We start from the raw sequence: 26,117 nt of genomic DNA, 5'->3' as shown, positions 1-26,117 counted from the left end.
AAGTGGCCGGTGAGTGTGTGTGTGTGTATATATATATATATATATATATATATATATATATATATATATATATGTGTATATATATATGGGTCTGGGATATGTGTGTGTATATATATATTGGGGTTCTGGGATATGTGTGTGTGTGTGTGTGTGTGTATATATATATATATATATATATATATATATATATATATATATTATAGAGAGAGAGAGAGAGAGAGAGAGAGTCTGGGATATGTATATATACCAAGAAAAGACAACAATCACTGAACCCAGGGAAAACAGCGAAAAAAATCCAATGGAGTACTCATTTAAGAGTCTCCACTGATTGTCAGTTGCGAGTCTCAAAACACGGATATAGCCAGATATCCCTCTCTCCAGAGAAGGAAGCCCGTTGCATCAAACCACCCTGATACGTAGTCCCTCAGGTCCTCACTCTGTTGTGAGCTTTAGGACCTAAATAGGGAAACACCAGGGTGGCCCCTGTGAGTCAAAGTCTAACTCTGTGGCGAGTATAACGACATATGACAAGGGTTACCAAGGCTAGGCATCCATCCACAGACTGCAGTTTCGGGGTATTTGCCCCTCGTCAGTGTGGAGTAGGATTGTAGCTACCAGGGGCAATGATAAATAGACCAACAAAAGACAACAATCACTGAACTCTGGTTTGGCGCTCTCCCCACTATGCGGCACCCCTTGGCAATGGGCTTCCTTCTCTGGAGAGAGGGATATCTGGCTATTCCCGTGTTTTGAGACTCGTAACTGAGGCTCCACCGACCCCTTCTTTGCATATTCAAATTTTATAGGGGACAATCAGTGGAGACTCGTAAATGAGTACTCCATTGGATTTTGTTCTCCCTGAGTTCAGTGATTGTTGTGTTTTGTTGGTCTATTTTTCATTGCCCCTGGTAGCTACAATTCTACTCCACACTGACGAGGGGCAAATATCCCGAAACTGCAGTCTGTGGATGGATGCCTAGCCTTGGTAACCCTTGTCTTATGTCGTTATACTCGCCACAGAGTGAGGACCTGGGGGACTACGTATCAGGGTGGTTTGGTGCTCTCCCCACTATGCGGCACCCCTTGGCAATGGGCTTCCTTCTCTGGAGAGAGGGGTATCTGGCTATTCCCGTGTTTTGAGACTCGTAACTGGGGCTCCATGGACCCCTCTTTGGATATGTGTGTGTGTATGTATATGTATGTATGTATATATATATATATAGGGTCTGGAATATGTATATATATATATTGGGGGTCTGGGGATATGTATATCCCATATATATATATATATATATAATATATATCCATATCCCACACCCCCAATATACATACACATATCCCAGACCCCCAATATAAACATATAACTTTTACGGCCTGTACAATGATCACTGTCACGTTTGCACTGAGTGATTATCGGCCACAGGATCCTTTCTAGCGGTGCAGTCATCAGCTTTGCCTTTATGTACTGTCTGTTCTCTCATCTCTAGTTCTGATCGGACCGGAGACTGATAGAAGTACATTATAAGATAATTGTGTGACTGCTCAATATCATGAGTAACAACAGCAGCGTCGTGAAGACCAACCCAACTGTGTAATATATATGTATACAGCCCTGCAACCTGTACATGGCTGTATGGATAGGGTTTAAAACTACTGGAAAGGGACAAAAAAAATCAAGAAAGAAAGTTATACAGATTTGTAATTTACTTCTATTACAAAATCTCTAGTCTTCCAGTACTTATCAGCTGCTGTATGTCCTGCAGGAAGTGGTGTATTCTCTCCAGTCTCAAACACCATATACAAATAGGCAGGCACTACATGCAATAAATCTGGAGTGCTAGTCCTTTCCAGATCCAAACCAACCATATGTATACACCAAAAAATGATCTGGAAAAATAAGGTCTGCGCCCCCACAATATAATCAATATCCTTCATTTAAATCAAATCAAAAAAGACACAAAAAATTAGAAACCATTTAAAAACATAAGTAATCCTATCACTGGTTACTGGTTTCACTGTGCCTTATCTTGGCCAGTCATAGGATTACTATTGTTTTTAAATGGTTTTTAAGTTTTTTTAAATTTGATTTAAATAAAAGATATTGATTATATTGTGGAGGCGCAGACCTTATTTTTCCAGATCATTTTTTGGTGTATACATATTCTCTCCAGTCTGACACAGTGCTCTCTGCTGCCACCTCTGTCCATGTCAGGAACTGTCCAGAGCAGGAGAGGTTTCCTATGGGGATTTGCTGCTGCTCTGGACAGTTCCTGACATGGACAGAGGTGGCAGCAGAGTGCACTGTGTCAGAGAGAATACACCATTTCCTGCAGGACATACAGCAGCTGATAAGTACTCCTTTAACATGGTATCTCCATCTGTGACACTATTGCTGTATAATACCATAATTGTCTGGGGGTATTATGTCTGGGGAAGACACTAAAATAACTTAGATGGCGGCATGGAGGTCACCTCTGCACTGCTTTCCAGAGAAGATGTCATAAATGGCTCTATATACACAGTGTCTACAGTACACAGTATATATCTTATATACCCCTGGATAAGACTTTGAATAAGCCTAATTTTTTTCTGCAAGTGCTATGTATGGCCTTATAAGCACAAGGAGGAAAAACCGAAAATGAACTGAATCTTTAACAATAACCTCTGCCTTATGTGATTGTTATTTCATGTATTGGGTCTTTTTTACACCCCCCCCCCCCCCCCTTCGACTGATTATTTATTCATTCATTTTTTTATCAGTATATTTATTTATTCATTATTTTAATTATTGATTAATGTATCTGTTTCTTTATGTATTAGTGTATTTTTGCGGTGACTTTATCTGTTTCTTTATGTATTAGTGTATTTTTGCGGTGACTTTATCTGTTTCTTTATGTATTAGTGTATTTTTGCGGTGACTTTATCTGTTTCTTTATGTATTAGTGTATTTTTGCGGTGACTTTATCTGTTTCTTTATGTATTAGTGTATTTTTGCGGTGACTTTATCTGTTTCTTTATGTATTAGTGTATTTTTGCGGTGACTTTATCTGTTTCTTTATATTTTTTTTTTCGTTTTTTTCTGTCCCTTTTCAGATTCATGCAGGAGCTCACGGAGATGCTTGGATTTCGTCCGTACGTCTACTACTTTTATACCTGGAAGTACGTCTCCCCAATCTTCATGGCAATTCTGCTGTCGGCCAGTGTGATTCAGCTGGCGTTCAGTCCTCCAGGATATAGCGCTTGGAACAAAGAACTGGTAAGTAAAGGGAAAATCCTTCTTCCACCTCCTGATTTGCAATGAAACCAGACAAGTGTCCGAAGGAGTCTCTTTCTCTCTGGTCCTGGATCGGCCGTGTTTTTGTCCGCACAGTCCTGTGTTTTGTTGTCTAGCTGCAGCTAGAGCCCCCCCCCTCTTTATAACGCCTTTAATAGGCCACAAACACAATAATACCACTACAAACAATGGCACATTTTCTTTAAGAAGAACACCACCCTTCCTTAAAGCGAAACTTTGGGGCGGGAGCCTTTATTAATACATGCCCAGGCAGGGGTTTAAAAAGTGCAATAACCTTCCTGGCAGGGCGATCCCTCCCGCTGTTTGGCCACTTTCAGGATCTTGTAGGCCCGCCCTCCGTTGCTGATTGGCTGGGCAGGCCTTTAGCATCACAGCCCCAGAACCCGGAAGCAGCTGAACAGCGGGACGGATCTGTAAAATCCTGGCAGTGATGCAGGAGTCGGGAAAATGAGCGCACTTTATTATTTATTATTCTGAGCGGGAGACTCCCCTTTCATTTTAAGGAGTTTCATGTTTAACCCCTTAGGGACCAAGCCTATTTGGGCCTTAATGACCAGGCTCATTTTTCAAAATCTGACCTGTCTCACTTTATGCGCTTATAGCTCAGTGATGCTTTAACGTATGCTAGCGATTCTGAGCTTGTTTTTTTCGTAACATATGGTACTTTATGTTAGTGGCAAAATTTGGTCACTGTCTTGTGTTTTTTTTGTGAAAAACATCAAAATATCATGAAAAATTTGCACTTTACGAACTTTGAAATTCTTTGCTTCTAAAAAAAGAAAGTCACATGACAAAAATGAGTTAGTAAGTCACATTACCAATATGTCCTCTTTATTCTGGCTTCATTTCGTAAACATATTTCACTTTTTTAGGGTGTTATGGGGCTTAGAAATGTATCAGCAAATTATGAAATTTTCACAATTAGCATTTCCAGTTCACATTTTGCTGAAGAAGTTTCTGAGCGCCAGGTGCGTTTGCAGAGCCCCTGTAGTGTCAGCAGAATAGAACCCCCGCAAAAGTCACCCCATTTTGGAAAGTACACCCCTCAAAGAATACATCTTGGGGTGTGGTGATCATTTTGACCCCACAGGTATTAGAGGAAAGTATTCAAAAGAAGACGGTAAAAATGAAAAAATAGAATTTTTCTAATAATATGTTTGTTTAGTTTGAAATTTCTCAATTTCACGAGGAACAGGAGAGAAAACTCACCCCAATATATGTAACGCAGGTTCTCCTGAGTACAACGGTACCCCATATGTGAGCATAAACCACTGTGTGGGCACACAGCAGGGCTCAGAATGGAAGGAGCGCCAATTAGCATTTTCAGTGCAGATTTTTCTGAAGAAGTTTCTGAGCGCCAGATTCGTTTGCAGTGCCCCTGTAGTGCCATCAGAATAAACCCCGCCCCAAAAGTCACCCCATTTAGGAAAGTACACCCCTCAAATAATTCATCTTGGGGTGTGGTGACCATTTTGACCCCACAGGTATTGGAGGTATTGGTTACGAGCAGTCTGTGCCAATCTGGGTAGGTTACAGGCAATCTGGGGTGGTTACGGGCAATCTGGGGTGGTTACGGGCAATCTGGGGTGGTTACGGGCAATCTGGGGTGGTTACGGGCAATCTGGGGTGGTTACGGGCAATCTGGGGTGGTTACGGGCAATCTGGGGTGGTTACGGGCAATCTGGGGTGGTTACGGGCAATCTGGGGTGGTTACGGGCAATCTGGGGTTGGTTACGGGCAATCTGGGGTTGTTTACTGGCTATATGGGGGGGTACGGGCAATCTGGGGGTGTTAACTGGCTATCTGGGGGTGGTTACAGGCAATCTGGGGGTGGTTACAGGCAATCTGGGGGTGGTTACAGGCAATCTGGGGGTGTTTACTGGCTATCTGGGAGTGTTCACTGGCTATCTGGGGTGGTGACGTGCAATCTGGGGTGGCGATGGGCTGTCTGCGATGGTTATGGGCAATCTGAGATGGTTACGGGCAATCTGAGGTGGTTACGGGCTGTCTGCAATGGTTACGGGCTGTCTGGGGGGGTTACGGGCAATCTGGGGAGGTGACGGGCAATCTGGGGAGGTGACGGGCAATCTGGGGAGGTGACGGGCAATCTGGGGAGGTGACGGGCAATCTGGGGTGGTTACAGGTATTCTGGGGTGGTTACGGGTAATCTGGGGTGGTTACGGGTAATCTGGGGTGGTTACAGGTAATCTGTTCACTGGCTATCTGGGGTGGTGACGTGCAATCTGGTGGTGTTCACTGGTCATCTGGGGTGGTGCCGGGCAATCTGGGGTGGCGACGGGCAATCTGGGGTGGCGATGGGCTGTCTGGGGTGGTTACGGGCAATCTGGGGTGGTTACGGGTAATCTGGGGTGATTACGGGTAATCTTGAGTGGTTACAGCTTATCCGGGGCGGCTTTTGACTTTGGTGACAGGCGTAAAAAAGTGCCGGCACCATTTGGAACAAGCAATCAGTGGTATATAGTATATACCGCTGATCACTTGTACTGGGACCACACCGGGTGGTCACCGATCATTGCCCCGTGCTCCCCGCCACCTCCGGTGGTGGAGAGAATGGAGCTTTGATCATTTTTAGGAATCCATCACTGTGATGGCGGCGGCCATCTTGGATCTTGGCCGCCCAGGGAGGGAAGGGTCAGTGCTGCGCTGGCAATGCCTGTTACCGGTGGCCGCCGTTATACTGGTAATAACGGCGATCGCCAGTGAGGGGACTGGCCGGGACTGACCCCACACTCTGCCCCAACCCCTCAGCGAGAGGAGGGGGCTGCGGGCATTACCGGCGCCGCTGCACTATTCTGCACCATCGCCATAAAAAGCTGATGGCAGCAGAATAGAGCCCATTAGTGATCGCCGTAAAAATCCGTATCGGCGGTCACTAATAACATAAAACATGTATTCTCTGGGTCACTACGGTTACGGCGATACCACATTTGTGTAGGTTTTTTTTAACTATTATCACTTTGGTGCAATAGAAACTCTCTTCCTAGCAAAAACCCACAAAAACTGTCACCTCATTGCAAGATCCATAGCGTTCTTATCTTTTGCGCGACAGAGCTGGTTTGGGGCTTATTTTGTGCGGGAAGATCTGTAGTTTCTATTGATACCAAGTTTTACATCTATATGACTTTTTGATCTCTTTTATGACGTATTTTCTAAAGCAGATTGATAAAATACAGCTATTCTGGTACTGTTTTTTTTTTTTTTTTTACAGCGTGTGTCGTGCGATATAATTATTGATATAGTTTTATAGATTGGGTCGTTACGGACGTTGCGATACCAAATATGTATATGATTTGTGTTTTTGATCACTTTTATGTCACGTTTTGTTGTGTAGGGGAATGTAATGCATCTTTATTATTGGGGGGGGGGGGCTGGGGGGGCTGTGTTGTGTTTGGTGCACAATTTTTTCACTTTTTCTTACTTTTACACTAGTGTACATTACTGTACACTAGTGTAAAATACTTTGATCACTGATACAATACATTGCAGTACCTGATGTACTGCAGTGTATTGTATCATGCCTCATGCTGACAGGCAATAGCCACGGCCACCCCTGTCAGCATCAGGCATCTCCATGGTGACCCCGGGGACCTTCATTAGGACCCCGGGATCACCATGGAGACATCGGAGGACCGGACGGCGCCGCGGGACATCGCGATCGCGTAAGTGACCCACGGAGCCGTCCGGGATCCACCGGGACCCGTTAGATGCCGCTGTCATGGTTTGACAGCGGCATTTAACGGGTTAAACTGCCCGGAGTGGAGAATCCTCCGCTCCGGGCAGATACAGGAGGGTGTCAGCGGTCACACTGACAGCTGATCACCCGCTCTGCAGCCGCCGCCGGGCGGTAATTTATTCCGATGCTAAGGGGTTAAAGCGCAACTATAATTTCAGTAGCCAAAAAATGAAATTCCTCAAATAAAAAGCCCACGTGTTACCCTTTAAAAAGAGCCCTAAACTGTGTTGATAGCGTGTGCGCTCGCTGAGATATCCCCAGTTGTTTGGCTCAGAGGAATAAATGAATTTTTCTTCTGGCTGAGAGAAAGTGGGCGTGGCCTATCCCTCATCTCCCTGGCTGCGTCCTTCCACTCACTGAGCAGCACCTTAGCAGATGTATCACACAAAGTGGGATTAGATACAGCCCCAGCATACAGTATCACAATGTAAGATTAGATTCAGAACCCCAGCCGATGGTATCACACACAGTGGGATTAGATACAGTCATCTGCTCTCATTACACTGTAGGATAATGTCAGCTCCAGCTCTTCCCCTGCGCTGCTCCTCACACACACAACCCCCTCAGCTCTGCTTAGTCCCCTCTGTGAGGGGAGGGGGGAGGAGGGCTGTTATCTGATCCTCCTGTCACAGATCTCCAGGGAGGGGGCGTGTCCAGCAGGAATGCAGAAATAAGTCACAGCCAGAGAGGGCTGTAAGGGCTTAATCAGCCTTATGTATTTAAAAAACTGTTCATTTTAGGTTATTAATGTATATTGAAAAAATTCTTATCATGATCTAAGCTAACTAAAACTGAAAGGTCAAAATACTTTATAGTTGCGCTTTAAGACATTTACCAATTGGTAAAACATTTAAAATGTTAAAACGTTGTTTTTTTTAAGGTCTTTAAAATTTCTCTATTCCCCTCCTTATAACGCTGTTGTCCTTTGCTCTATTCCCTCTGTATAACGCTGTTATCCTGTGCTCTATTCCCTCTGTATAACGCTGTTATCCTTTGCTCTATTCCCCTCTGTATAACACTGTTATCCTGTGCACTATTCCCCTCCTTATAACGCTGTTATCCTTTGCTCTATTCCCTCTGTATAACGCTGTTATCCTGTGCTCTATTCCCTCTGTATAACGCTGTTATTCTTTGCTCTATTCCCTCCATATAACGCTGTTATCCTTTGCTCTATTCCCTCTGTATAACGCTGTTATCCTGTGCTCTATTCCCTCTGTATAACGCTGTTATCCTGTGCTCTATTCCCTCTGTATAACACTGTTATCCTGTGCTCTATTCCCCCCTGTATAACGCTGTTATCCTTTGCTCTATTCCCTCTGTATAACACTGTTATCCTGTGCTCTATTCCCCCCTGTATAACGCTATTATCCTGTGCTCTATTCCCTCTGTATAACACTGTTATCCTTTGCTCTATTCCCCTCTGTATAACACTGTTATCCTGTGCTCTATTCCCTCTGTATAACGCTGTTATCCTTTGCTTTATTCCCTCTGTATAACGCGGTTATCCTTTGCTCTATTCCCTCTGTATAACGCTGTTATCCTGTGCTCTATTCCCCTCCTTATAACGCTGTTATCCTTTGCTCTATTCCCCTCTGTATAACACTGTTATCCTGTGCTCTATTCCCCTCTGTATAACACTGTTATCCTGTGCTCTATTCCCTCTGTATAACACTGTTATCCTGTGCTCTATTCCCTCTGTATAACGCTGTTATCCTTTTCTCTATGGGGCAGTGTGAGGTGTCATTTTTGGCGCCATGATCTCTACTTTCTAGCTGTACCTTACTTGCGTACAAGCAAATTTTTTAACCACTTTTTATTACCATTTTTCTGGCTACCAAAAATCTGCAATTCTGCGCTTACACCATTTACCTAGGAAGATCAGGAATGTCATAATTTATTAATCGGGGCAATTATGCACGTGGCGATACCCAACATGTTTGTTTATTTATTTTTATTTATTAAATGAGAAGAGGGGGTGATTTTAAACTTTTATATTAGGATTTTTTATCAGTGAAAAAACATTTTTTTTTACACTGTAATCTGTAGGGCCCAGGGGCTTCTAGGATAACTACACTGATCTCTCATAGTGATACATACTCACCGGCCACTTTATTAGGTACACCATGCTAGTAATGTGTGGTCTTCTGCTGCTGTAGCCCATCTGCCTCAGAGTTGGCCGTACTGTGCGTTCAGAGATGCTCTTCTGCCTACCTTGGTTGTAACGGTTGGCTATTTGAGTCACTGTTGCCTTTCTATCAGCTGGAACCAGTCTGCCCATTCTCCTCTGACCTCTGGCATCAACAAGGCATTTCCGCCCACAGAACTGCCGCTCACTGGATGGTTTTCTTTTTTGGACCATTCTCTGTAAACCCTAGAGATGGTTGTGCGTGAAAATCCCAGTAGATCAGCAGTTTCTGAAATACTCAGACCAGCCCTTCTGGCACCAACAACCATGCCACGTTCAAAGGCCTCACATCACCTTTCTTCCCCATACTGATGCTCGGTTTGAACTGCAGGAGATTGTCTTGACCATGTCTACATGCCTAAATGCACTGAGTTGCCGCCATGTGATTGGCTGATTAGAAATTAAGTGGTAACATGCAGTTGGACAGGTGTACCTAATAAAGTGGCCGGTGAGTGTATATACTGCATTGAACTATGAGATCAGTGCTCAATTACTATGGGCTGCTGGAGCCCATCGTAATTGAGCACCGAGCTGGGATCAGCTTCATTGCAGAGCTTACCACTGACACCTCCACAAACATGGACCCCACCTTGGCGATTTTATTGCATGTGTGGGGGAAGGGTGGCGATCTGCCCACTCGACCACTATGGATCGGCTTTTAATAGCATTTAAATGGAGCTGTCAGTTTTGACAGCTGCATTTAAAGGCTAATTAGCCAGGCATAGTGATTGGCCTGGGAGCCGCACGGTTCAGAGCGGGGTCACGGTCCCCTAAGACTGCAATGAAGTACGTTCCTTAACATGTATCTGTCGTTATAACTTTCAAAATCAACAGTAGATGTGAAATTTAAGCACGTTTGCAATATACATTTATTATTTTTTTGTTGTTGTTATCATGCTGTAAAACAAAGTTATACTTACCAGAAATCCTAGTCCAGTCTCTTGAAGGCTGCTATATACCAGCTATACTTACTGTATCCAGGTCCAGTCTCCTGAGGGCAGCTATATAACAGCTATACTTACTGTATCCAGGTCCAGTCTCCTGAGGGCAGCTATATAACAGCTATACTTACTGTATCCAGGTCCAGTCTCCTGAAGGCTGCTATATACCAGCTATACTTACTGTATTCAGGTCCAGTCTCCTGAAGGCTGCTATATAACAGCTATTCGTACTGTATCCAGGTCCAGTCTCCTGAAGGCTGCTATATAACAGCTATACTTACTGTATCCAGGTCCAGTCTCCTGAAGGCAGCTATATAACAGCTATACTTACTGTATCCAGGTCCAGTCTCCTGAAGGCTGCTATATACCAGCTATACTTACTGTATCCAGGTCCAGTCTCCTGAGGGCAGCTATATAACAGCTATACTTACTGTATCCAGGTCCAGTCTCCTGAAAGCTGTTATATAACAGTTATACTTACTGTATCCAGGTCCAGTCTCCTGAAGGCTGCTATATAACAGCTATACTTACTGTATACAGGTCCAGTCTCCTGAAGGCTTCTATATAACAGCTATACTTACTGTATCCAGGACCAGTCTCCTGAAGGCTGCTATATAACAGCTATACTTACTGTATCCAGGTCCAGTCTCCTGAAGGCTGTTATATACCAGCTATACTTAATGTATCCAGGTCCAGTCTCCTAAAGGCAGCTATATAACAGCTATACTTACTGTATCCAGGTCCAGTCTCCTGAAGGCAGCTATATACCAGCTATACTTAACTGTATCCAGGTCCAGTCTCTTATATAATAGCTATATAACAGCTATACTTACTGTATCCAGGTCCAGTCTCCTATATGACAGCTATACTTACTGTATCCAAGTCCAGTCTTCTAAATAACAGCTATACTTACTATATCCAGGTCCAGTCTCCTATATAACAGCTATACTTACTATATCCAGGTCCAGTCTCCTATATAACAGCTATACTTACTATATCCAGGTCCAGTCTCCTATATGACAGCTATACTTACTATATCCAGGTCCAGTCTCCTATATAACAGCTATACTTACTATATCCAGGTCCAGTCTCCTATATAACAGCTATACTTACTATATCCAGGTCCAGTCTCCTATATGACAGCTATACTTACTATATCCAGGTCCAGTCTCCTATATGACAGCTATACTTACTATATCCAGGTCCAGTCTCCTATATAACAGCTATACTTACTATATCCAGGTCCAGTCTCCTATATAACAGCTATACTTACTATATCCAGGTCCAGTCTCCTATATAACAGCTATACTTACTATATCCAGGTCCAGTCTCCTATATGACAGCTATACTTACTATATCCAGGTCCAGTCTCCTATATGACAGCTATACTTACTATATCCAGGTCCAGACTCCTATATGACAGCTATACTTACTATATCCAGGTCCAGACTCCTATATGACAGCTATACTTACTATATCCAGGTCCAGTCTCCTATATAACAGCTATACTTACTATATCCAGGTCCAGTCTTATTGTGTCCATCAATCACATGACTGCCTTCTCGGTGAGCGCAGGTAACCTGGGACTTCCTGTGTTTAGAGTGCGCACACAGGAAGTGCCGTATTTTCCAGGATAACGTAAAATAAATAATGAATGTAAGTTGCTTTATATCCCACCTGCTGCTGCTTTGGGTTTTGTAGGGAGGCTGTAAGAGGAGAGATGCGGCAGATTGTGTAGATGTGGGGGTCACCGGGCAGGAGGCTGCATTATGTGCTCCGGGACAGGACTTCTGGGGTGTAGTGCTAGATAGTAGAGATAGAGACCCTTCTCCCATGAGGAGATACTATGATTAGGGACAGACACTCAGGTTATTGGTGACACCTATCTATGTGTGTGTGTTATCGATACGTTACGATCCCACGTTTCTCTTTCAGGCAGAAGAGCAGAACCTGTTGTATCCCACCTGGGCGCTTTCCTTACTCATCTGTCTGATAATCGTCGCCATCCTGCCGCTGCCCGTCATTTTCATTCTCTGGCAATTAGATTTGATTCCGGACGGCTCCAACAGATTGTCCGTGTCCTACAAGAAGGGACGTATGATGAAGGATATCTCCAACCTGGAAGACAACGATGAGACCCGCTTTATTCTGAGTAAAGTGCCCAGCGAGACCCCCTCCCCCATGCCCACCCACCGCTCATACCTGGGCCCGGAAAATGCTTCTCCCTTGGATTTGGGTGGAGCCTCCAATGGGCGGTATGGGAGTGGCTATCTAATGGCGACCACTCCCGAGTCGTGATCCTACTTTCTGCAAGTGGATTGTCAGATGCAATGGACGTTCTCTCTTGTAAATGATAGCACTTTCTAAAGCACTTCCCTGCAAACGCTGAACAAAACGACGGACTGCTCGGGACTCGGGAGCAGATCTGGAGGTTTCACCCGACCTGTGCATCTCCACTCCATCACTAATCTCATTGGAAACCAAGGAACATTCGGCCACATTATATGCATATATCTGAGGAGTTAATGGGTGTAGGATGGGTTATAAGCTCCGCCCCCTGTCCACCGAGCACACGGGACCAGGTGACCTGTAATACAGTAAAACACGGGTAGGATGGGTAATAAGCTCCGCCCCCTGTCCACCAAGCACACGGGACCAGGTGACCTGTAATACAGTAAAACACGGGTAGGATGGGTTATAAGCTCCGCCCCCTGTCCACCAAGCACACGGGACCAGGTGACCTGTAATACAGTAAAACACGGGTAGGATGGGTAATAAGCTCCGCCCCCTGTCCACCAAGCACACGGGACCAGGTGACCTGTAATACAGTAAAACACGGGTAGGATGGGTTATAAGCTCCGCCCCCTGTCCACCAAGCACACGGGACCAGGTGACCTGTAATACAGTAAAACACGGGTAGGATGGGTAATAAGCTCCGCCCCCTGTCCACCAAGCACACGGGACCAGGTGACCTGTAATACAGTAAAACACGGGTAGGATGGGTTATAAGCTCCGCCCCCTGTCCACCAAGCACACGGGACCAGGTGACCTGTAATACAGTAAAACACGGGTAGGATGGGTAATAAGCTCCGCCCCCTGTCCACCAAGCACACGGGACCAGGTGACCTGTAATACACGGGTAGGATGGGTAATAAGCTCCGCCCCCTGTCCACCAAGCACACGGGACCAGGTGACCTGTAATACAGTAATACACGGGTAGGATGGGTAATAAGCTCCGCCCCCTTCCACCAAGCACACGGGACCAGGTGACCTGTAATACAGTAAAACACGGGTAGGATGGGTAATAAGCTCCGCCCCCTTCCACCAAGCACACGGGACCAGGTGACCTGTAATACAGTAAAACACGGGTAGGATGGGTAATAAGCTCCGCCCCCTTCCACCAAGCACACGGGACCAGGTGACCTGCATAGTCGGGAAGCACAATCTGTCAGTCGGATATACACTATATGATATCACTATTATTTTTATACTTTGGAGCCTCATTTTGCGATGATGATACAAAGCTGCGATCCGTATTATATTCCTATTTATTTTTATTTTTATTATTTTTCACTGTTTGATATTTCTTTAAAATGCAGAATATACAAAGTATATAAAAGTACAAAAAATAAAGCTCATTATAACCTATAAAAAGATCAAATCAGCCGCTGCCAGAAAGTTACAGCGAGTTGTCATTTACTTGTGTAACAAAATCTCCAGTCTCTCAGTACTTATCAGCTGCTGTATGTCCTGCAGGAAGTGGTGTATTCTCTCCAGTCTGACACAGTGCTCTCTGCTGCCACTGCAAGACTGGAGAGAATACATAACTTCCTGCAGGACATACAGCAGCTGATTAGTACTGGAAGACTGTAGATTTTTTGATAAAAGGAAATTACAAATTTCAGACACTTTCTGGCATCGGCTGATTTGAAAGAAAAATTTTATTTGGTCACCTACCCCTTTAAATTCATACATTATAAAATGGCTGTATCTTTTCCAATGAATGAGAGTCGATAATCTGATGGATAATCTCGTCCTCCTGAGCGTTTTATTGTTTCTTTTTTTTTTTTTTTACATTTGCACTTTAACTAGGGTGAAAATATGATATCTCAGGGGGCGTCCATCTAAATGCTACACTGGGTGTATACCGCACTGGGTGTATACCGCACTGGGTGTATACCGCACTAGGTGTATACCGCACTGGGTGTATATACTGCACTGGGTGTATACCGCACTGGGTGTATACCGCACTGGGTGTATACCGCACTGGGTATATACTGTACTATGTGTATACCGCACTGGGTGTATACCGCACTGGGTGTATATACTGCACTGGGTGTACACCGCACTGGGTATATACTGTATTATGTGTATACCGCACTGGGTGTATATCGTACTGGGTATATACTGTACTATGTGTATACTGCACTGGGTATATACCGCACTGGGTATACACTGTACTATGTGTATACTGCACTGGGTATATACCGCACTGGGTATATACTGTACTATGTGTATACTGCACTGGGTGTATACCGCACTGGGTATACACTGTACTATGTGTATACCGCACTGGGTGTATACCGCACTGGGTGTATACACTGCACTGGGTGTATACACTGCACTGGGTGTATACCACACTGGGTATACACTGTACTAGGTGTATATACTGCACTGGGTGTATACCGCACTGGGTATACACTGTACTATGCGTATACTGCACTGGGTGCATACCACACTGGGTGCATACCACGCTGGGTATATACTGCACTGGGTGTATACCGCACTGAGTATACACTGTACTAGGTGTATATACCGCACTGGGTGTATACACTGCACTGGGTGTATACACTGCACTGGGTGTATACCGCACTGAGTGTATACCACACTGGGTATACACTGTACTAGGTGTATATACTGCACTGGGTGTATACCGCACTGGGTGTATACCGCACTGGGTATATACTGTACTATGTGTATACTGCACTGGGTGCATACCGCACTGGGTATATACCGCACTGGGTGTATACACTGCACTGGGTGTATAACGCACTGGGTATACACTGTACTATGTGTATACTGCACTGGGTATATACCGCACTGGGTGTATACCGCACTGGGTGTATACACTGCACTGGGTGTATACCGCACTGGGTAAACACTGTACTATGTGTATACTGCACTGGGTATATACCGCACTGGGTGTATACCGCACTGGGTGTATACACTGCACTGGGTGTATACCGCACTGGGTAAACACTGTACTATGTGTATACTGCACTGGGTGTATACTGCACTGGGTGTATACCGCACTGGGTATACACTGTACTATGTGTATACTGCACTGGGTGTATACTGCACTGGGTGTATACCGCACTGGGTATACACTGTACTATGTGTATACTGCACTGGGTATATACCGCACTGGGTGTATACCGCACTGGGTATACACTGTACTATGTGTATACTGCACTGGGTGTATACTGCACTGGGTATACACTGTACTATGTGTATACTGCACTGGGTATATACCGCACTGGGTGTTGCTGCACTTGCTTCCTTTATCTGCCAGCTCTCTGGATACGGCTCTTTTACTATATACTATATACCACAAAATAATCAATTAAAGGATATTTTCTTCTAACTCTGCATTGGGCCCCCTCTATCCCGCCTCCTGGAGATCAATACTGATGCTACTGATTGGCTCTTTATCTATATTGCATATATAGACATCTATTCATCAGCGGCCTGTGGGCTGAGTGTGCTGGTGCTCATGAATATCCAGGACTACAGAGCACACACACACATACATAGTAACATAGTAACATAGTAAATAAGGTTGAAAGAAGACAAGAGTCCATCAGGTTCAACCTAGGAAAATCCTACTGTGTTGATCCAGGAAGGCGAAAAACCCCTATGGGGCAGAAGACAAACGCCCCACCACAGGGAGAAACTCCCCCCCCCCCTCCCCCGACTGCAATGGCAACCAGAACAATCCCCGGATCAACGTATCACCAGAAATCTAATGCCCATAACTTGTAATATTATATTTTTCAAGAAAAGCATCCAGGCCTCCCTTGAACTTATTTACTGAATCAGCCATGACAACATCATGTGGCAGAGAGTTCCACAGTCTTACCGCTCGTACAGTAAAGAACCCGCGTCGATGCTGATGATGAAATCTTCTTTCCTCTAGACGTAGAGGATGCCCCCTTGTCATTGTTACAGACCTAGGAGTAAAAAGACCACTACAAAAATCTCTGTACTGTCCATTCATATATTTGTACATTGTGATCAGATCGCCCCTAAGACGTCTTTTTTCTAGCGTAAATAACCCCAAGCGTGATAACCTGTCCTGGTACTGTAACCCACCCATTCCCTTAATGACCTTTGTTGCCCTCCTCTGCACCCGCTCTAGGTCAGCTGTGTCCTTCTTATATACCGGTGCCCAAAACTGTACACAGTATTCCAAGTGTGGTCGGACCAGTGATTTATAAAGAGGCAAAACTATGTTCTCATCTTTAGCATCTATACCTCTTTTGATGCATCCCATTATTTTATTAGCCTTGGCAGCTGCTGCCTGGCACTGATCACTAAAGTTGAGTTTACTGTCCACCAATACCCCCAGGTCCTTTTCGGAAGTAGTTTTACCCAGTGTTTTATTATTTAGCACATAACTGTACTTATTATTTCTATGGCCCAAATGCATAACCTTACATTTATCCACATTAAACTTCATTTGCCATTTCTCCGCCCAAGCCTCTAGCTTCTCCAAATCCCTCTGTAATATGATATTATCCTCCTCTGTACTGATTACTTTACCCAGTTTAGTATCATCTGCAAAAATGGAGATTCTGCTCTGTAGCCCCTCTACAAGATCATTAATAAAAATATTAAAAAGAAGTGGACCCAACACTGACCCCTGTGGTACCCCACTAGTAACTAAAACCCAATCTGAATATGTTCCATCAATGACCACCCTCTGTTTTCTATCACACAACCAGTTACTTACCCATTTGCATACGTTTTCCCCGAGTCCCAGCATCCTCATTTTGTAGACCAACCTTTCATGCGGCACAGTATCAAATGCCTTTGAAAAGTCCAGATACACAACATCCACAGCCTCCCCCAGGTCCAGTCTATAACTTACCTCTTCATAGAAGCCGATCAGATTAGTCTGACAGGACCGATCCCTCATAAATCCATGCTGGTGCTGAGTCATAAGATTATTTTCATTAAGATACTCCAGTATAGCATCTCTTACAATCCCCTCAAATACTTTACCTACTATAGATGTTAGACTTACGGGCCTGTAGTTTCCAGGATCACTCCTTGACCCCTTCTTGAATATTGGTACCACATTAGCTATGCGCCAGTCCTGTGGAAGAATCCCTGTCGTAATAGAATCTTTAAATAATAGGAATAACGGTCTGTCTAACACAGTATTTAATTCTTGCAAAACTCTAGGATGGATACCTTCTGGGCCCGGTGACTTATGGATTTTAATATTTTTAAGGCGTTTCCCCACTTCTTGTTGTGTTAGGCAGGTGAGATTTATGGGAGGATTAACATTATCCCTAGTCATATCGTCTGTTATGGGATTCTCCTCTGTGAATACAGTAGAGAAGAATGTATTTAGTAGATTGGCCTTTTCCTCTTCCCCCTCCACCATTACACCCAGATTATTTTTGAGGGGACCAACATTTTCGGTTTTAAGTCTTTTGTTATTTATATAGGTGAAGAACATTTTGGGATTTGTTTTACTTTCTTTGGCTATCCTTCTTTCTGTTGCTATTTTTGCTTCTTTTATTTGCGTTTTACACATTCTATTCTTCTGTCTATAGTTGCTCAATGCTTCCCCACTACCTTCTTGTTTTAGTTGTCTGAATGCTTGTTTCTTATCATTTATTGCACCCCTTACAGCTGTAGTTAACCACATTGGATTTCTCTTATTTCTACTACGTTTATTCCCATATGGTATGTGTAGTTCACACGATTTACACAGGATGCTCTTAAATATGTCCCATTTCTCTTGTGTACTTTTATTTCTGAAGGCATTGTCCCAGTCTATGTTCCCAAGGTCCTCTCTTAGTTTTTGGAAATTAGCCTTCCTGAAATTTAATGTTTTTGTAGCCCCTCTGCTAATCATTTTATTGAAGAATAATTGAAAACTTACTATGTTATGGTCACTATTACCTAGGTGACCCCCCACCTCTATTTTTGATATTCTGTCGGGCCTATTGGTTAAGATCAGGTCCAGAAGGGCCCCCCCTCTTGTTGGTTCCTCTACTAGTTGGGAAAGGTAATTATCTTTTACTATTTCCAAAAACACGCTTCCCTTCCTGGAGCTGCAGGTTTCTGCTTTCCAGTTGATATTTGGGTAGTTAAAGTCCCCCATAATAATGACTTCCCCCTGCTTCGCTGCCGCATCTATTTGTCTTATAAGAAGATTTTCTGATTCTTCCACTATACTTGGCGGTTTATAAATCACTCCTATAAGAATTTTATTATTCTTCGTCCCTCCCCTTATTTCTACCCAAAGAGACTCCACATTATCATCACATATATCCTCCCGCAGAATAGGCTTATGGCAGGATTTAACATATAGACAGACCCCTCCCCCTTTCTTATTTTTACGGTCATTTCTGAATAGACTATAACCCTGGATATTAACGGCCCAGTCATAGGTCTCATCCAGCCATGTCTCGCTTATCCCCACTATATCATATTTCTCTTCAACCATTATGAGTTCTAATTCCTCAGCTTTATTAGTGAGGCTTCGAGCATTAGTATACCTACATTTAATATATTTGTCCATATTCCCTTTCCTTTTATCACTAGTGACTATTCTAACCCCTCCCGCCGCTCCACCCCCAGTTCCATAATCTAGGCCCAGCTCTCCATCTACTCTGTCTTTACTTACTATATTGTAGTTGCCCTCCCCCCCGGTCCCTAGTTTAAAGGAGATAATGGAGATGACTACTTATTGTCCATGTTATTCAGGAGATCTCTGAATCAGCCGCACAGAGCAATGTAAGTGATCCATCATCCTGCTCAGCTGTTCTCCTCATATCAGGAGAGTAGGATTCATGCCGTGCCTCCGCCCTGTACCTGCTAATATATATACGCAGTATAGATAAACTTCCAATCAGCAGCCGGTGGGCTGAGTGTGCTGGTGCTCATGAATATCCTGGGCTGCAGAGCAGATGCTTTTATTACAATGCCGGATACAAATATATAGGCCGTGTCCGTGTCCAGAGGGCTGAGTGTGCTGGTGCTCATGAATATCCTGGGCTGCAGAGCAGATGCTTTTATTACAATGCCGGATACAAATATATAGGCCGTGTCCGTGTCCAGAGGGCTGAGTGTGCTGGTGCCCATGAATATCCTGGGCTGCTTTTATTACAATGCCGGACACGCTCCTTTTTACGTCTGTTCAGTTAGTTTTTAGCATTGGCAGCATTCTGTGACTCTCACTATGTATTGTTGTTAGTGCAGCCTGATTTTGTGAGGTGGGTTGTCAGCCCCATACAGGTTAGGCACCCTGGCAGCTGTCTATGGTGACGCTCACCCATTGTCTCCAGTAGACACATCATGTACAGGCAGGGAAAACGACTTTACATCCAACCTCGAGATCGGCCCCAAATGTTAATATCTGTAAGCAGAGTATTTTCCTATAGTACTGCAGCCGCTCGGACTCCTGGGTAATGGCGCATACTCTGTATAGTCAGGCTATATTGTTATACTGTGTATTATATTGTACATGTCTGTGTACATTTTGTCTCTGCGCTACCTTGTGATTTCCTTTCTATCTGTTGTATATATTGCTGTATACTGTATATATTGCTGTATACTGTACATTAGCTTGTGTGTCATGTACTATGTGTTACAGTTCTAGGCTAGCGCTAGGGCTAGTGCACACTGTGTTACGGCTAGGACACTCCATGTGCCTGTGTATAGTCCAGCCATGGAGAATGTATCAGCAAAAGACGAGCAGAAGGCGCAGGAAGCTGCTCCAAACCTTACTGACCGCTGATCCAGAGCCGCATCCCGGCCACCTGATCCAGAGCCGCGTCCCGGCCACCTGATCCAGAGCCGCGTCCCGGCCACCTGCTCCAGAGCCGCGTCCCGGCCACCTGCTCCAGAGCCGCGTCCCGGCCACCTGCTCCAGAGCCGCGTCCCGGCCACCTGCTCCTGAGCCGCGTCCCGGCCACCTGCTCCTGAGCCGCGTCCCGGCCACCTGCTCCAAACCTTACTGACCGCTGATCCAGAGCCGCATCCCGGCCACCTGATCCAGAGCCGCGTCCCGGCCACCTGATCCAGAGCCGCGTCCCGGCCACCTGCTCCAGAGCCGCGTCCCGGCCACCTGCTCCAGAGCCGCATCCCGGCCACCTGCTCCAGAGCCGCATCCCGGCCACCTGCTCCAGAGCCGCATCCCGGCCACCTGCTCCAGAGCCGCATCCCGGCCACCTGCTCCAAACCTTACTGACCGCTGATCCAGAGCCGCATCCCGGCCACCTGCTCCTGAGCCGCATCCCGGCCACCTGCTCCAAACCTTACTGACCGCTGATCCAGAGCCGCATCCCGGCCACCTGCTCCAGAGCTGCATCCCGGCCACCTGCTCCAAACCTTACTGACCGCTGATCCAGAGCCGCATCCCAGCCACCTGATCCTGAGCCGCATCCCGGCCACCTGCTTCAAACCTTACTGACCGCTGATCCAAAGCCGCATCCCAACCACCTGATCCTGAGCCGCATCCCGGCCACCTGCTCCAAACCTTACTGGCCGCTGATCCAGAGCCGCATCCCGACCACCTGCTCCAAACCTTACTGACCGCTGCTCCAGAGCCGCATCCCGGCCACCTGCTCCTGAGCCGCTTCCTGGCCACCTGCTTCAAACCTTACTGACCGCTGATCCAGAGCCGCGTCCCAGCCACCTGATCCCGAGCTTCATCCCGGCCACCTGCTCCATACCTTACTGACCGCTAATCCAGAGCCGTGTCCCAGCCACCTGCTCCAGAGCCGCATCCCGGCCTGATCCCCGGCAATGGATAGCCTGGGAGAGAGACGGCCGATGGAAGGGCCAATCACCAGGCAGACAGGCTCGGTATAATGCCTCATCCGTCTTCTGGGACAACATAGACGATATCTAATCTGCCCTAAAAATACACAGGCTTAAAGTAGCACAACGAGAAAAAAAACGAGAAGCACAAAGGAAACTGGATAAGAGCACAACGGTATTCAGCAGCTGTTCTGTATCAGCGGTAATGGAGAGGTACTGGATACTATAATGATATAAAGATGCGAAGATTGTAAATAAACAGGAACAAAAACCATATAGCAATAAACAAAGCAGAGAGGTATATACGAGGTGTGTGATAATAAGTGATCAGTGAGAGGATATACACCAGCAGCAGGACAGGGATTATAGGGGAGGAAGAATGGAGAGAAGAAGAAGAAAGAACAGGAGAAACAAGACGGGGGAAGAGGAAGCAATAACAGGAGAAACAGGACGGGGGAAGAGGAAGCAATAACAGGAGAAACAGGACTGGGGAAGAAGGGAGGGGAAGCAATAACAGGAGGAACAAGAAGGGGGAAGAGGAAGCAATAACTGGAAAAACAAGACTGGGGAAGAGGAAGCAATAACAGGAGAAACAGGACGGGGGAAGAGGAAGCAATAACAGGAGAAACAGGACGGGGGAAGAGGAAGCAATAACAGGAGAAACAGGACGGGGGAAGAAGGGAGGGGAAGCAATAACAGGAGGAACAAGAAGGGGGAAGAGGAAGCAATAACTGGAAAAACAAGACGGGGGAAGAGGAAGCAATAACAGGAGAAACAGGACGGGGGAAGAGGAAGCAATAACAGGAGAAACAGGACGGGGGAAGAAGGGAGGGGAAGCAATAACAGGAGGAACAAGAAGGGGGAAGAGGAAGCAATAACAGGAGAAACAGGACGGGGGAAGAAGGTAGGGGAAGCAATAACAGGAGGAACAAGAAGGGGAAAGAGGAAGCAATAACAGGAGGAACAAGACAGGGAAGAGGAAGCAATAACAGGAGAAACAAGACGGGGGAAGAGGAAGCAATAACAGGAGAAACAGGACGGGGGAAGAGGAAGCAATAACAGGAGAAACAGGACGGGGGAAGAAGGGAGGGGAAGCAATAACAGGAGGAACAAGACAGGGAAGAAGGAAGGGGAAGCAATAACAGGAGGAACAAGACTGGGGAAGAAGGAAGGGGAAGCAGTAACAGGAGGAACAAGAAGGGGGAAGAGGAAGCAATAACAGGAGAAACAAGACGGGGAAGAAGGAAGGGGAAGCAGTAACAGGAGAAACAAGACGGGGGAAGAGGAAGCAATAACAGGAGGAACAAGACTGGGGAAGAGGAAGCAATAACAGGAGAAACAGGACGGGGGAAGAGGAAGCAATAACAGGAGAAACAGGACGGGGGAAGAGGAAGCAATAACTGGAAAAACAAGACGGGGGAAGAAGGGAGGGGAAGCAATAACAGGAAAAACAGGACGGGGGAAGAGGAAGCAATAACTGGAAAAACAAGACGGGGGAAGAAGGGAGGGGAAGCAATAACAGGAGAAACAGGACGGGGGAAGAGGAAGCAATAACTGGAAAAACAAGACGGGGGAAGAAGGGAGGGGAAGCAATAACAGGAGGAACAAGAAGGGGGAAGAGGAAGCAATAACAGGAGGAACAAGACGGGGGAAGAGGAAGCAATAACTGGAAAAACAGGACTGGGGAAGAAGGAAGGGGAAGCAGTAACAGGAGAAACAAGACGGGGGAAGAGGAAGCAATAAGAGGAGGAACAAGACGGGGGAAGAGGAAGCAATAACAGGAGAAACGAAGGGGAAAGAAGGAAGGGGAAGCAATAACAGGAGGAACAAGATGGGGGAAGAGGAAGCAATAACAGGAGAAACAAGACGGGGAAGAAGGAAGGGGAAGCAGTAACAGGAGAAACAAGAGGGGAAGAGGAAGCAATAACAGGAGAAACAAGACTGGGGAAGAAGGAAGGGGAAGCAGTAACAGGAGGAACAAGAAGGGGGAAGAGGAAGCAATAACAGGAGAAACAAGAAGGGGGAAGAAAAAGCAATAACAGGAGAAACAAGACGGGGAAGCAGTAACAGGAGGAACAAGACTGAGGAAGAGGAAGCAATAACAGGAGAAACAAAAAGGGGGAAGAAGGAAGGGGAAGCAATAACAGGAGGAACAAGACGGGGGAAGAGGAAGCAATAACAGGAGAAACAAGATGGGGGAAGAAGGAAGGGGAAGCAATAACAGGAGGAACAGGAAGAGGAAGCAATAACTGGAAAAACAAGACGGGGGAAGAAGGAAGCAATAACAGGAGGAACAAGACGGGGGAAGAAGGAAGCAATAACTGGAGAAACAAGACGGGGGAAGAAGGAAGCAATAACTGGAGAAACAAGACGGGGGAAGAAGGAAGGGGAAGCAGTAACAGGAGGAACAAGAAGGGGGAAGAGGAAGCAATAACAGGAGGAACAAGACGGGGGAAGAGGAAGGGGAAGCAGTAACAGGAGGAACAAGAAGGGGGAAGAAGGAAGGGGAAGCAGTAACAGGAGAAACAAGAAGGTGCACGTTCCTTAGGCTGCTGTGCCAGACACAACTGTTACCACATCGGAAACATATTGGGGAAGTCGGCCGTCTGGTAACCTAATGATCAGGATCTTTATTAGCGGCTGTCTGTATTACGAGTCTTTACCTGATATGTTCCCAGGTGGAAACATGATGATAATAATAATAATAATAATACTGTTATCTGTACAATAAAACTGGTGCGGCAGCACTTTACATAGTTCGTCCAGTTTGGTCCCTGTTCCCTTTGGGGCTTACAATCTATATTCACTGATCTGGATGTTCTGGATGTGGAAGAAAACCAGAGAACCTGGAGGAATCCCCCACAGACGGTGCGGGGAACATGGGACTAAGGCGTATACTGCACAAATAGTGTCTGGAGGCCCCTCCCAACCCCCATAATGGTGCCCACTCCTCGCCCATCTCTGTGCTCCCTGCCCTCTCTTCCTGCTCAGTTACTATAACCAGCCATGTAACATGAAGGTGGTCGGGGGTTGATAGACCCTGGGAAGGTCAGTTACTATAACCAGCCATGTAACATAAAGGTGGTCGGGGGTTGATAGACCCTAGGAAGCTCAGTTACTATAACCAGCCATGTAACATGAAGGTGGTCGGGGGTTGATAGACCCTGGGAAGCTCAGTTACTATAACCAGCCATGTAACATGAAGGTGGTCGGGGGTTGATAGACCCTGGGAAGCTCAGTTACTATAACCAGCCATGTAACATGAAGGTGGTCGGGGGTTGATAGACCCTAGGAAGCTCAGTTACTATAACCAGCCATGTAACATGAAGGTGGTCGGGGGTTGATAGACCCTGGGAAGCTCAGTTACTATAACCAGCCATGTAACATGAAGGTGGTCGGGGGTTGATAGACCCTGGGAAGCTCAGTTACTATAACCAGCCATGTAACATGAAGGTGGTCGGGGGTTGATAGACCCTGGGAAGCTCAGTTACTATAACCAGCCATGTAACATGAAGGTGGTCGGGGGTTGATAGACCCTTGGAAGCTCAGTTACTATAACCAGCCATGTAACATGAAGGTGGTCGGGGGTTGATAGACCCTGGGAAGCTCAGTTACTATAACCAGCCATGTAACATGAAGGTGGTCGGGGGTTGATAGACCCTGGGAAGATCAGTTACTATAACCAGCCATGTAACATGAAGGTGGTCGGGGGTTGATAGACCCTGGGAAGATCAGTTACTATAACCAGCCATGTAACATGAAGGTGGTCGGGGGTTGATAGACCCTGGGAAGCTCAGTTACTATAACCAGCCATGTAACATGAAGGTAGTCGGGGGTTGATAGACCCTGGGAAGCTCAGTTACTTACATCGCTGAAGTCATTCTATGTAGAGGAGATCCATCATAGTCTGAGATGTTCGGAGTTCTGCGTTAGGAGGAGGATTGCTGATGGATTCTCCTCCAATGTGGCGCCCACTATCGTCTTCCATCAGGAGAACATGGCCGCCTATCAGTCTGTCGTTTTGAGTCTGGAAAACAAAAGCAGCTCAGACATAGAAAGAGAGGGGGGGGGGGCAGTAATCCAGCAGTTTCTGGCTCCATCCTTAGAGATTAGCCCTTACAATGGAAGATAGGCCGGCATCTATGCTCTCCGGGTGCCATTCACCATGGGAAGTATGCCCTATTAAAGGGGAACTCCTATCTATTTATCTATCTGTCTATCTATCTATCTATCTATCTCCTATCTATCTATCTATCTATCTCCTATCTATCTATCTATCTCCTATCTATCTCTATCTATCTCCTATCTATCTATCTATCTATCTATCTATCTCCTATCTATCTATCTATCTATCTATCTATCTATCTATCTATCTATCTATCTCCTATCTATCTATCTCCTATCTATCTCCTATCTATCTATCTCCTATCTATCTATCTATCTATCTCCTATCTATCTCTATCTATCTCCTATCTATCTATCTATCTCCTATCTATCTATCTATCTATCTATCTATCTATCTATCTATCTATCTATCTATCTATCTATCTCCTATCTATCTCCTATCTATCTATCTATCTCCTATCTATCTATCTATCTATCTATCTATCTACAGTGGGGGAAAAAAGTATTTAGTCAGTCACCAATAGTGCAAGTTCCACCACTTTGATGAGAGGCGTCTGTAATTGACCCCATATTAGACCTCAACTATGGGAGACAAAAAGATAAAACAAATCCCGAAAATCACATTGTCTGATTTTGTAAGAATTTATTTGCAAATTATGGTGGAAAATAAGTATTTGGTCGGTAACAAAATGTCATCTCAATCCTTTGTTCTATCTCCTTTGTTGGCAATGACAGAGGTCAGACGTTTTCTGTAAG

General features: G+C 45.5%; 1 protein-coding gene across 6 annotated transcripts in view; it reads left to right on the top strand.

The window, feature by feature from the left end:
• Positions 1–13,601, top strand: part of SLC6A17 (solute carrier family 6 member 17) — a 118,767-nt gene extending 105,166 nt beyond the window's left edge. For all 6 annotated transcript variants that reach the window (XM_069944800.1, XM_069944799.1, XM_069944801.1 and 3 more), the window contains 2 exons: positions 3,094–3,256; positions 12,111–13,601. In XM_069944800.1, the coding sequence (XP_069800901.1) occupies positions 3,094–3,256; positions 12,111–12,473 (526 nt within the window). In that variant the 3' untranslated portion in view covers positions 12,474–13,601. The remainder of the gene's footprint in view (positions 1–3,093; positions 3,257–12,110) is intronic.
• The last annotated feature ends 12,516 nt before the right edge of the window (positions 13,602–26,117 follow it).

Source organism: Dendropsophus ebraccatus, chromosome 11 (genome assembly GCF_027789765.1).
Source record: "Dendropsophus ebraccatus isolate aDenEbr1 chromosome 11, aDenEbr1.pat, whole genome shotgun sequence".
In the NCBI taxonomy this organism is placed as follows: domain Eukaryota; kingdom Metazoa; phylum Chordata; class Amphibia; order Anura; family Hylidae; genus Dendropsophus; species Dendropsophus ebraccatus.
The sequence above is the reverse complement of the archived record's forward strand: the minus strand, read 5'-3'. Positions and strand labels throughout refer to the sequence as shown.